General features: G+C 35.0%; 1 protein-coding gene across 3 annotated transcripts in view; it reads left to right on the top strand.

Moving 5' to 3' along the window:
- The window catches only part of LOC105749409 (5-formyltetrahydrofolate cyclo-ligase-like), a 121,206-nt gene that overhangs the window by 13,871 nt on the left and 93,517 nt on the right, over positions 1-13,818 (top strand). Inside the window, exons 1-2 of one of the 3 annotated variants that reach the window (XM_003755496.4) lie at positions 8,908-10,906; positions 12,795-13,349. The exons of 1 other annotated variant lie outside the window; for it this stretch is intronic. In XM_003755496.4, the coding sequence (XP_003755544.1) occupies positions 10,487-10,906; positions 12,795-12,893 (519 nt within the window). In that variant the 5' untranslated portion in view covers positions 8,908-10,486 and the 3' untranslated portion in view covers positions 12,894-13,349. Of the gene's footprint in view, positions 1-8,907; positions 10,907-12,794; positions 13,350-13,818 lie in introns of those variants that run through there. One more of the 3 variants, XM_031955639.1, reaches the window with a different exon arrangement.

Raw genomic sequence — 13,818 nt, 5'->3', positions numbered from 1 at the left:
CAATTGATAGTCAAAGGATATGAATAGACAATTTTCAAATGAAAAAATCAAAGCTATAGAATATAGGCATATGAAGAAGTGCTCTAAATTACTTTTGATTAGAGAAATGCAAATTAAAACAACTCTGAAGTATCACTTCACATCTATCAGATTGTTTAATGTGACAAAAAAGGAAAATGATAAATTTTGGAGAGGATGTGGGAAAAGTGGGACACTACTGCATTACTTTTGGAGTTGTGAATTGATCCAACTATTTTGGAACTATGCCCAAAGGGCAATCAAATTGTCCATACACTTTGATCCAGCAATACCAATATTAGGTCTGTATCCCAAAGAGATCATAAAAAGGGGAAAGGAACTATGCATGTAAAAATATTTATAGCAGCCCTTATTGTAGTGGCAAAATATTGGAAATTGAGGGGATGCCCATCAATTGAATAATGACTGAACAAGCTATGGTATAGGAATGTGATGGAGTACTATTGTGTGATTAAAAAAAAGGATGAATAAGCAGATTTCAGAAAAACCTAGAAAGAGTTGTATGAACTGATGATGAGTGAAATGAGCAAAACTTGGAAAACACTACACAGTATCAGCAACATTGTGTGATAATCAACTGAGTGACTCAGCTCTTTTCAGCAACAAGTACAAAGGACTTATGAAGGAAAATGTTATCCACATCTAGGTAAAGAATTGATGGACTCTAAATGCAGATTGAAACACTTATGAAATTTACTTTATTTTTTTTCATGTTTCTTTTTCCTTTTTGATCAGTTTCTTCTTTTATAACTGTGACTAAAGATGGAAATATACTCCACATGCTAACCTATATCAATTTGCCTACCAGTTCAGGAAGAAGGAAAGGGAAAAAAAATTGGAAATCAAAATCTTGTAAAAATGAATGCTAAAAATTGTCTTGATGTATCATTGGGAAAAAAATAAAAAATTATTTTAAAAAACCCTGTATTTGGCATTGAAATCCCCCTATAATCTGTCTTCTCCCCTACCTTTTCAGTCTGCTTCCAAGGGTCCTCAAACTTTTTAAATAAGGGGCCAGTTTACTGTGCCTCAGACTATTGGAAGGCCAGACTATACTAAAAACAAAAACTTTATTTTGTGGGCTTTTAAATAAAGAAACTTCATCGTCCTGGGTGGGGGGATAAACGTCCTCAGCTGCCGAATTTGGCCCACAGGCCGTAGTTTGAGGACCCCTGCAGTGCCTTTTCTCTCTCTCTCTCTCTCTCTATATATATATATAGTATAGCCTTCTATACCCTGCAGTCCAATGAAATTGACCTCAATGTTCTTAGAACAAGATATTCTATTTCCACTATGCCCAAAAAGTTATCAAACTGTGCATACCCTTTGATCCAGCAGTGTCTCTACTGGGCTTATACCCCAAAGAGATACTAAAAAAGGGAAAGGGACCTGTATGTGCCAAAATGTTTGTGGCAGCCCTGTTTGTAGTGGCTAGAAACTGGAAAATGAATGGATGCCCATCAATTGGAGAATGGTTGAGTAAATTATGGTATATGAATGTTATGGAATATTATTGTTCTCTAAGAAATGACCAGCAGGATGAATACAGAGAGGATTGGTGAGACTTACATGAACTGATGCTGAGTGAAATGAGCAGAACCAGGAAATCATTATATACCTCAACAGCGATACTGTATGAGGATGTATTCTGATGGAAGTGGATTTCTTCAACAAAGACAAGATCTAACTTAGTTTCAATTGATCAAGGATGACAGAAGCAGCTACACCCAAAGAAAGAACACTAGGAAATGAATGTAAACTGCTTGCATTTTTGTTCTTCTTCCCAGGTTATTTATACCTTCTAAATCCAATTCTCCCTGAGCAACAAGAAAACTGTTCGGTTCTGCACACATATATTGTATCCAAGATCTACTGTAATCTATTTAACATGTATAGGACTGCTTGCCATCTTTGGGGAGAGGGCAGAGGGAAGGAGGGGAAAAATCGGAACAGAAGTGAGTGCAAGGGATAATGTTGTAAAAAATTACCCTGGCATAGGTTCTGTCAATAAAAAAGTTATTTAATAATAATAAAAACAAGATATTCTATTTCCAGAATGAACATTTTCATTGACTGTACATCATATCTAGAATGTTCTTGTTCCTCATATCTGATTCCTGATTTCCTTCAAGTCCCAGCTAAAATTCTACTTACAAGATGACTTTCCTAATACCCCCTATAGAAATATCACAGTGCTTTTCCTATTATCTCCGATTTATCCTGTACATTCTGTTTTAACATGGGTTTATTTATTTGTTTCTATGGTGAATGTTGCTTCCCTCATTAGACTGTGAGTTCTTTGAGAAAAGAAACTGTCTTTCGCTTTTCATCATATTCTCAATTCTTGGTTAGTGCCTGGCACATAATAGGTGCTTAACAAATGTTTATTCAGGCTGAAGCACTCTCTGTGTGATCCTGGGCAAGTTGTATTGCCTCCAAAAAATATTTGACTGACCAACTAGCTTATTACTGATCCTAAACACAATGATAAAATTTCAGTTACTGGGGAGACAAACTTGTCTCTCATTATAGGTTCCCTGGTTTTAGGTTCCCTGGAGAGGTATAACTAAATTTCAATTATCTCTAGCCTTGGAATTTATATCTATAATTTAAACACCCTGTTCTTGTGGAGAATATGGATGGATTCAATGATAGTAGTCTGATGGATTCAGACCTGCTTGTATGGTTGTATTCAAAGAGTTATTATGGGTCAATTTTGCAAATTTCCAATTGAATATCTGAGGGATCTGTGCTTGGCCATGTACTATTTAATATTTATATAAAAGGTTTGGACAAAGTCATTATTGAGTCATTATGTTCATTAAATTTGCAGGTTCTACAAACGTGGGAATGATAGAAAAACATTGGATGACAAGAATCAGGATCCAAAATGATCCTGACAAGCTAAAGTATTGGTCTGAATCTAATTGGATGATATTCAGTTGTGACACTTGCACTTTAATACACACACACACACACACACACAAAATCCCTGTCAGAAGTGTAAAATGGGGGAGGTATGAATACACAATAGTTGTTCTTAAAAAAGATCTGTGGGTTGTAGTGGATTGCAAGCTTAACGTGATTCAGCAGTACAATGCAGTAATCAAAAAAAATAATGCAATTTTGAGCTATATCAAAAGAGGCCTAGCATCTAGGAATACATATACTCTATAGTCTTCAGACCTTATATGGACTTTGTGTTTAGCTCTGGGCACCACAGTTTAAGGATAATTATAAACTGGAAAGTGTTGAAAGGAGGAAAATGAGGATGTTGAAGGGACTTTGGTCCATGACATGAGGATCAGTTAAAGGAACTGAGAATGTTTGGCTTGGAGGAAAAAAAAAAAAGATATAGCTACTTCAAGAATTTAAAGAACTTGAATGTGGAAGAGATTAATTTATTTTGTTTGACTTCAGAATTTAGAACCAAATACACTGAATGGAAATTGCAAAGAGGCAAATTTAGACTTGATATCAGGGGGAAGAACTTTTCTAACAATTAGAGTTGCCAAAAGCAAAATGGTCTATCTTGAGAGGTAGTATGTTCCCCTCCTTAGAAGTCTTTAAGCAGAGGCTGAACAACTTGTTGCATATTTCACAGTTGAGATTCTTTTGATTTTTCAATTCAACTATATTGCTATTGAAACTCCTACCAATTTAGATTTTGTGATCCCACTGTAGTCAGTATGTCCTGGGCTCACTCTCCCAGATACAGTCTGATTCATTTTTCCCCACTTTCCACTCCAGTATCTTAGTGGTGTTATAATTATTTAGAGTGTCCCTACTTTAATGCTATCATCTTGAGGTTCCATTTCAAGTGTATGTTCCCTAGACTGTTAGCCACCAGTGAATGACTTTCCAGTTTCATAGCTTTTACAAAGGAATGTTTCTTTTTAATTAATTAATCAATTGAATATTTTCACCCAGTTACATTCAAAACATTTTTATATTTGTTTTTAAGATTTTTGAGTTCTAGTTTTTCTCCCTTATCCCCACTCACCATTAAGAAAGTGCATGTGAAGTTATGCGAAACATTTCCTTAAAAGTTAAGTTGTGAAAGAAAACCTTTATCTCCCACCCTAATAAAAACTTTCAAGAAAAATTAAGTAAAAAAAAGAGAGATAGAAAAAGAGAGAATGCTTCAATTTGTATTCAGACACAATCAGTTCCTTTTCTGGGTATGGATAGGATTTGTTATCATAAGTCCTTCAGAGTAGTCATGGATGATTGTACTACTGAGAATAGTAGTCATTCATAGCTGGTTATCCCGGAACATTGCTATTACTTTGTATACAGTATATTTTACTTTGTTCATGGAAGATTTTCCAGGTTTTTGTTTTTGTTTTTCCCTGAGAGCATCCTGCTCATCATTTTCTAGAAAATGATTATATTCTTTTTTTTTTTTTTTTTTATTTAATAGCCTTTAATTTACAGGATATATATACATGGGTAACTTTACAGCATTAACAATTGCCAAACCTCTTGTTCCAATTTTTCACCTCTTACCCCCCCCACCCCCTCCCCTAAATGGCAGGATGACCAGTAGATGTTAAATATATTAAAATATAACTTAGATACACAATAAGTATACATGACCACAACATTATTTTGCTGTACAAAAAGAATCAGACTCTGAATTATTGTACAATTAGCTTGTGAAGGAAATCAAAGATGCAGGTGTGCATAAATATAGGGATTGGGAATTCAATGTAATGGTTTTTAGTCATCTCCCAGAGTTCTTTTTCTGGGTATAGCTAGTTCAGTTCATTACTGCTCCATTAGAAATGATTTGGTTGATCTCGTTGCTGAGGATGGCCAGGTCCATCAGAACTGGTCATCATATAGTATTGTTGTTGAAGTATATAATGATCTCCTGGTCCTGCTCATTTCACTCAGCATCAGTTCGTGTAAGTCTCTCCAGGCCTTTCTGAAATCATCCTGTTGGTCATTTCTTACAGAACAGTAATATTCCATAATTTTCATATACCACAATTTATTCAGCCATTCTCCAACTGATGGACATCCATTCAGTTTCCAGTTTCTAGCCACTACAAAAAGGGCTGCCACAAACATTCGTGCACATACAGGTCCCTTTCCCTTCTTTATAATCTCTTTGGGATATAATCCCAGTAGTAACACTGCTGGATCAAAGGGTATGCACAGTTTGATAACTTTTTGAGCATAGTTCCAAACTACTCTCCAAAATGGTTGGATTCGTTCACAACTCCACCAACAATGCATCAATGTCCCAGTTTTCCCACATCCCCTCCAACAATCATCATTATTTTTTCCTGTCATCTTAGCCAATCTGACAGGTGTGTAGTGGTATCTTAGAGTTGTCTTAATTTGCATTTCTCTGATTAATAATGACTTGGAGCATCTTTTCATATGACTAGAAATAGTTTCAATTTCTTCATCTGAGAATTGTCTGTTCATATCCTTTGACCATTTTTCAATTGGAGAATGGCTTGATTTTTTATAAATTAGAGTTAATTCTCTATATATTTTGGAAATGAGGCCTTTATCAGAACCTTTGACTGTAAAAATATTTTCCCAGTTTATTGCTTCCCTTCTAATCTTGTCTGCATTAGTTTTGTTTGTACAAAAACTTTTCAGTTTGGTATAATCGAAATTTTCTATTTTGTGATCAGTAATGATCTCTAGTTCTGCTTTGGTCATAAAAACCCTTCCCCTTCCACAGGTCTGAGAGGTAAACTATCCTATGTTCCTCTAATTTATTAATAATTTCATTCTTTATGCCTAGGTCATGAACCCATTTTGACCTTATCTTGGTGTACGGCGTTAAGTATGGATCAATGCCTAGTTTCTGCCATATTAGTTTCCAATTTTCCCAGCAATTTTTATCAAACAGTAAGTTCTTATCCCAAAAGCTGGGATCTTTGGGTTTGTCAAAGACTAGGTTGCTATATTTGTTGACTGTTTTATCCCTTGAACCTAATCTATTCCACTGATCAACTAATCTATTCCTTAGCCAATACCAAATAGTTTTGGTAACTGCTGCTCTATAGTATAGTTTTAGATCTGGTACAGCTAAGCCACCATCATTTGATTGAAAATGATTATATTCTATCACAAATACATACCAGAGTTTATTGAGCCATTCCTCAGTTGATGGACATCCTCTAAATTTCTATTTTTGTTGTCCTAAGAATAGAGTTGCTATGAATTTTTTTGGTGGGTACATATAAGTTATTTCCCTCCCCCCCTCCCCACCCAAATCTCTTTTGGAATTCATACCTAGTAGTGATGTTGTTAGATCAAAGAATATGCATGAATTTATGATCCTTTGTGGACAGATCATATCTTTTGATCATTTATCAATTGGAGCATGGCTCTTATTTTTTATAAATTTGACTCAGTTCCCTCTATATTTGAGAAATGAGGCTTTAATAGAAAAACATTTCAAAAATATTTTTTACAAACACTATTGCTAATTATATTTCCTCCTATTTATTCTCTTTTCACCCTGTACCTCTTCAAAAGTGTTTTGCTACTGAATACTCCCTCCCCTAATATATCACCTTCCCCCACTTTCCATATCCCACTCCCCTCTTATTTTCCTGCAGAGTAAATTAGATTTCTATAGCCTTATTGAGTATGTATGTATTTTCCTATTTGAGCCAATTCTGATGAGGGTAAGGTTCACTTACTCACTCTCTCCTGCCCTTGTTGCCCTCCACTGTAAAATTTTTTTCTTTTTTTTTTTTTTTTGTGGCAGATAATTTTCATCATTCTATTCTTTTCTCTTTCTCCCAGTACATTCCTCTCTCACCCTTTAATTTCATCATTTTAAGAAAAATATATTATCCCTTCATATGCAACTCACATCCATGCATTCTATCTATATATACTCCTAACTGTCATAATGAGAAAATTCTAATGTTACAATGTCCTTATGCTTCTCCAGAGTTATGTATTTGAAAAGCAAATTTTCCCATCAGTTCTGGTCTTTTTATCACAAATGACCACTGAATATATTTCACTGAATGACCTCTGAAGGATTACATTCAGCTTCGCTGGGTAGGTGATTCTTGGTTGCAATTCTAGCTCCACTCATCTCTGGAATATCATATTCCAAGCTCTCAGGACCTTTAATGTAGAAGCTGCTAAATCTTGTATTATCCTGATTGTGGTTCCACAATACTCAAATTGTTTCTTTCTAGATGTTTATGATATTTTCTTCTTGACATGGAAATTCCAGAATTTGGCTATAATATTCCTGAAAACTCCAAGGAATATTATCTCTTTCAGGAGGTGATAAGTGGATTCTTTAAATTTTTGTTTTACCCTGTGGTTCAAGACTATCAGTACAGTTTTCCTTGATAATTTCTTGAAAGATGATGTCCAGACTCTTTTTTTTTTAAATCATGACTTAAATTTCTAATAATTTCTAATTTATTTTTCCTGGATCTATTTTCCAGGTCAGTTGTTTTTCCAAGGAAATACTTCACTTTTTTCCCCTATTTTTTCATTTTTTGGCTTTTGCTTTATTTATCTTGATTTCTCATAGTCATTAGCTTCCATTTGATTAATTCTATTTTTTAAAGAATTATTTTCCTCATTGAGCTTTTGTATCTCTTTTCCCAATTGGCCAGTAATGCAGAGAATACCTGCATTAACTTTTTGTATTTACTTTTACACCTCTCTCAATTCTTTTCCTAATTTTCCCTCTATCTCTCTTGCTTGATATTCATTCCCCTTTAAGCCCTTCCATGGCCTGAGCCCAATTCTTATTTTTTTGAGGCTTGGGATGTAGGAATTTTGACTTTGTTATCATCTTCTGAGTGTGTGTTTTGATCTTTTCTTGTCACCATAATTTTCAGTGGTTAGAAAATTATTTTCAGAGCCTTTTATTCTGCTTTTAACTCTTTGTTAAAGTAGGGTTCTGTTTCCAGGGCGGAGGGTCCATTGTCCCAAGCTTCAAGGATTTTGTGCAGCTGTTTTCAGAGATCCTTCTAGGAATCTGATCACAAGCACTCTTCTGCATTGGAGCTGTTAGGTGTGTCCCAGCCCCACTGTGGCTGTAAAATCTAGTGTGCTGGCCAGGACTGGGGCTATGCTGGGACTGCCCACCAGACTCCTACCCCATTGCCACAGCCGTCTCTGCTGACCTTCCAAGTCCTCCCTGGTGTCCCCGGGCTGAGAAGTCCAGCAGCTTCCAGCACTACTGCTGATTCAGAGGTCCCCATTTAGTAGAAGCTGGGGCTGGGATTTCAGGCTGGGGTGCCAGTCTGGTTCTACCAGACCTTTGTTGCGCAGCTTCTAAGTTGCCTTTGACTGGAAAACTTTCTACTCTGTCTTTTTAGGTGTTCTGATGCTCTAAAATTTGTTTAGAATCATTATTTAAAGAATTTGGGGCAGTTCTGTTGAGGAAGCTCCTGCCTTAATCTGCTATCTTGGCTTTGCCTTAGGAATGTTTATTTCCAAGAGGAAAACAAACAAACATTTTGCTGGAACCAGTTATAGAACTTCTATGCAAGCTCCAAAATCTCTCCAAGGTTCTTCCTTTATACATTATTACAATTCTTTCAGAAGCAATTTCTTAGGCTTCTTTTATGTAGAGAAATACATCAATTGCACTGCTGTTGTAGTTAAGCATATACTTGTGTTTCTATGGACTGGACATTTTGGCTAGTCTCTCTAATGCCTGTTAAGTTTCCTCTCCTCTCTCTCTCTCTCTCTCTCTTTTTTTTTTTTTTGGATGTTGCTTGAGGGTGTATTTAGAACATGTTGCCCAATGTCTCCAATCCAGACCAGTCCTTTAGGTCCCAAAGAGACATAAACATTGTTTTTTCATTTTTCTTTCCTGTGCATACTGTAAAGAGCTTCACACCAATCAGAGTGACATGGTTTAATGCTGGTTCACAGGTACAGGCAAAAATCACAATTGTCCCTAAGCAAAAAGTCATGGAGATTCAATAAAGAACATTTCAGAAAATTTACCAAACATTACTGATTGTTTAGTACTTAACGAGTACCTTTCTTGACGATTAAAATGGCTTTCCTCAACCCAAAGACGATAAAGAAAAGGAAAAAGACAAAGAAAATTGGCTTGTATTGAAAGTAAACTTAGACTCAGCAGTTACCTATGGACAAAACCAGATTTCTGATCTGGTTGACTGGAAGAAACTTTAAGTGAAAAACTAATTGTTATTAATGAAAACTATTCCACGATTTCTTTAGCAATAAGGCCATCCATCTGGGGTAAGACAAATATTTCTAAATTTACCTTTCTATAATAAGGGGTACTAAAAGTTTTCTAAATGTTCCTGGGTTGTTGACAATTTTATTAGAGGTCCAGGGAGATTTTCTCTAGTTCTTTTAAAGGGCATCCCAAATATTCCCAAATGGATTTCTGCCTTTGTAAGAACAATCCTACTGAATTCCAAACTCACCCAAACAAATAGGCTTAGTAATTAAGCCCTAAGGGTTGATAGTTCCTACCCAATTCTAGCCCTGCTCCTTACAGTATAAATTCATCAGTAATAGAAACTCACATTTATGTGAAATGCTGCAGTAAATTTACATGTCTGTCAGCTGGTAGAACAATACAGTTCCCTTAAAGATAATAGACCTGAGACTTATGGGGCTAACTGATGTGGTAAAAACTCTCATCTCTCTCTTTAAAATGTGATACCAGTATGTGTTCTATTTCAGTTTAATCATTAATTTAAATTCATGCCTTCCATTCTTGTTTATAAGAATTCCTCCTGAACTTAGCTAATTCATAAATTAGAACTGAAAGAAATGGACTACATGACCTTAAAGGCCTCTTCCACAGCACAAAATTATGATCCTAATGTACTTCTGAATTAATCAAGAGCTGAATAAATGAGAAATATAAACTGAGAATTTTGTTTGTTTTGTGAGAAAGATTTTTTTCTCTCGGCCAAAGGGAATTCTAGAGTATCTTGGCATTGAAGACTAAAGAAGATATCTTTCCTTTCCTTTTGTATCACATTCTCTAAAACAGGCAGCCTTTATGTGAGTGTCAAAATACTAAGTTACCAACTGCTAGAGGACAGAGTATTTAAATTTCTTGACACAAATCTATTATCAGTACTCATTTTCTGGGCCTGTTTCCAAAAGGAAATGAATATTATCACATCCTTTGTAGGTATTCCCCTTGCCCCCTCCCTTTCCCCCCACCCCCGAGTTTATGGCTTTTAAAGATTAATCAGTCATTTGCAATGGAAGGAAGTATGACCTTTCTTTGAACAAGATTTTCTTCTGCATTTTGAACTTTCATTTACAACCACCATAGGAAAACTATGAACATTTAAAAGCCCTCTGAGATGCAAACAAAAATTCCACCTGCCCCCACATCTTGATCTTTTTTATTTCCTGAGCAGTAAGCTCTTTCTTCAAATTGTATCAGCAGCTTCAAAGTGTTAAAACCTAAAACTTGGCTCTCTTGTTTGATATGGCTGATTGTGAATTCCATTATGTTCACATGCTAGCCCAGGACTACTTGAAGCATGTTCAACAAATGCCACGACTGGGATCATGTCTACATAGGACATCTCAAATACTTCAAAAAGTTGCTTTCTCTGTCCAAGAAGAAGTTGAAAAGGATATGGAAACATTCTTGAGCACTTTGGACATTACTTCTGTAGATTGTGCCAGAAGAATTTTCAACAGTGTTATGGAAAAGGAATTTGAGGATGGCATCATCAACTGGGGACGGATTGTCACCATATTTGCTTTTGGGGGAATTCTCATTAAGAAACTTCTGAGACACAGAGCTCCACTGACTATGGACACTCATGAAGAAATTTCTCATTTTATTGCTGAGTTCATAATGAACAACATAGCAGAATGGATAAGACAAAATGGAGGATGGGTATGTTTTATAGAAATGTTTCTCAAAACTTTTTATTGGTAAAATAAAGAATCGGTTACTAATTAAACTTAATAATAGTTTAATCTACCTAATGATTCTATTTATTTAGCACAGTTTTTCCTAAATAGCCAATTTTACAAGTTTAGTTCTCAATTAAAATTTTCTGGTATGGTTTCATACAATCACATTTTTGTAGTGTTAGAAGGGGACTGTATTAGCAAACATAGAATGTTTTATTTGTAATAATATTTAAAAAAAAACTGATGCTTCAGTGATCTAAAAATAATTAACTGTCAGATGTACCCTAAGAATCAACTACTAATTTTTATTATATGGTGTAGGCAATAAGAAGGGCAAAAAGTGGATGTCAAGGGATGATGGGGTAGCTTGGGAATTCAGTGAAAAGACAAGAGTCCTATAATTCCAGGAAGAAAATAGGCAGAAGCAGATAGATACTCAGTTTATAAACTTGGGTGAAATGTAGCTCATGCAAATAGGTTGGTTTGAAAAGATAAAAATCAGAAAGCTGGCAGAACCCAGCTTTCAGTATAGAAATCAGTATAGAAAGGAACTTAGGAAAAAGATGACAATGCGTCTTGTTTGACTTCCTTGGAAAAGATTTATTTATCAAGGAACATGTTGGGCTTGCATCTGAAAGGTCAAGACTTGCTTAATATGTAAGGAACCATTCCTACTTTAGGCAAGACATTATTAAACTAGGGTGGGTATTTTCTTATGGTTGTTCTGACTTTGTAGGCAATAGAACATGGAGATATTTTAAGTAGCAATTATTATTTTAGATGAGACTGTTATACATTTCTGTAAATCCACAGCTCAGGAATATTTTTTCAATTTCCTTATTTTACAAAAAATTGAACTATATTCTCAAGTAATAATCTTTGTTGATAAAAATGTATACATTGCCCTGTCTGATGCAAAGTAAGCATGATGTGGAAGTCTAGCTATTAGTGAGATCCTTTTTTTTTTTTTTTTTTAACAAACTTTTCAGAACTTGACAAAATTATGATTCGTGTCATCATCTGTTATTCCTTCAAAGACTTAGAAATGCCTGGAACTATGATGGCCTTTATGCTGAACAAGAATTGATATGATTTTCACACCAATAAGTAATCTAAACCTACTCCACTTTTTATTCTTTAATAAGAGTGCTATTATCTTTTTTGCTAATTGATACCTTCAATTATACTTAAAATTTTACCTCATACAATACCTAATTTCTCTTCAAACTATCCCTGTGAAATGGAAAGAGAAACCATATGATTTCCCAATTTAGTGTGGAATAACAGAGAAATTAATTGGCTCAGAATTTTATAATTAGTCAACCCAGAATAAAGAGGTCTTTTGTCTTAGAAGTTCTTTTGGCTTAGTTTGAGTTAGTTAATACATGTAGTATGTTCAGCCATGATGCTGTCACATGGAATTATAAGATTTATGTTCTGCCTTCACAAAGAATTTACTTTTTACTTTTTTATTTAAAAAAAATATATATGTATATATACATATAGAATCACAACTTGGGTATATGTTAATCTCAGCTTGGGTATCTGGGAAGACAGAGGGTTTTTAAGTGAAGATTGACTCATTCTCTTTCCTATATAGGCAGTACCATTCCCTGGTAAGTCCCAAGACAGTTACTCCATCAGGGTTAGGAGATAGGGTCCCTGAAGATGCAGATTTGGAGGGCTGCTATTCTTGGAAGTGAGAAGCAGACAATGGTAAGGCAGACCTCTTGTGTCTACAGACCCAAGGTCAAGAACTTTTGCTCTCTTACAAAAAAGATTGGGTCAACTATTTATTATTTATGTGTTTATGACAATTTTAATGCTTTCCATATGATTAAAAACAAAGGATTCATTTTTTAAAACAGGAAAATGGCTTCATAAAGAACTTTGAACCCAATATGGTATGGCCAAACTTCACAGATATTTCAACAAAGATCTGGAATGTATTTTCCTTTCTGAAGTAATCTCTTTCAACTGAAAAGAATCAACTTGTATTGTGACACCTGACTACTCTAAAACACCGGCTAATACAAGAACGCTGGTCAAGATTTGCTTCTTATGGACATGACCAATCTCTTGCGGAATCTATGACAATTTAAAAAATCAGCATTTTTATTAACAAACTGAGTGTATGTCTATAAATTTGGATAAATTTTGCTTGGAGTAGTAGCTTTAAGTTCTGAGTTAGTAGAGCAGCATAGTAAGATACAAGCTCTGTGTCTTATTACTTCATTAATATGTTCATTTGACAGAAACACACCAAGCCTCAAATATAATTATCAATAAATGTATACTGATATGCTCTTTCTATATACTGTTGTACTAGTTCCAATCTTTCTTGAAAATAGAGCTGGTTACATTATTTACAAATATCTTCAATGACTCTTAAGGATTTCCAAATAAAGTTCAATTCTTCTCCACAGAATTTGAAACCCTACACAGTCTGGTACTCCTCTCTTTCTAATCTTTTTCTCATATTATTCTTTTCTATGTATTTATTCTAACATCTAGTCAAACGACTTCCAGCTAGGAGGCAGAGAGGTATAATGCTGGGCCTGAAGTCAGGAAGATTTGATTTAATTTTGTCATCATATATTTACTGGCTTAGTGGAGTTGGGCAATTCACTTTACTTTTGTTTGCCTCAGTTCCCCCAACCATAAAATGGATATAATACCATCTACCTCCCAAGGCTGTACTGTGGATCAAATGAGATATTTATAAAACACTTAGCACTTGCCTGACATGGAGTAGGTGCTTACTACATGCTTCCTTCCTTTGCTCCTGCCTTCCTTGTTTTTGCTATTTTTTTGTTTCCTTTATTCAACTGCTAACTATCCTTTAAAAGCCAGTTCAAATGTCAACTTTACCATGAAACATTTATGATCTCT

The sequence above is a fragment of the Sarcophilus harrisii genome, chromosome 2 (assembly GCF_902635505.1).
Source record: "Sarcophilus harrisii chromosome 2, mSarHar1.11, whole genome shotgun sequence".
NCBI classification, from domain to species: domain Eukaryota; kingdom Metazoa; phylum Chordata; class Mammalia; order Dasyuromorphia; family Dasyuridae; genus Sarcophilus; species Sarcophilus harrisii.
The sequence above is the reverse complement of the archived record's forward strand: the minus strand, read 5'-3'. Positions and strand labels throughout refer to the sequence as shown.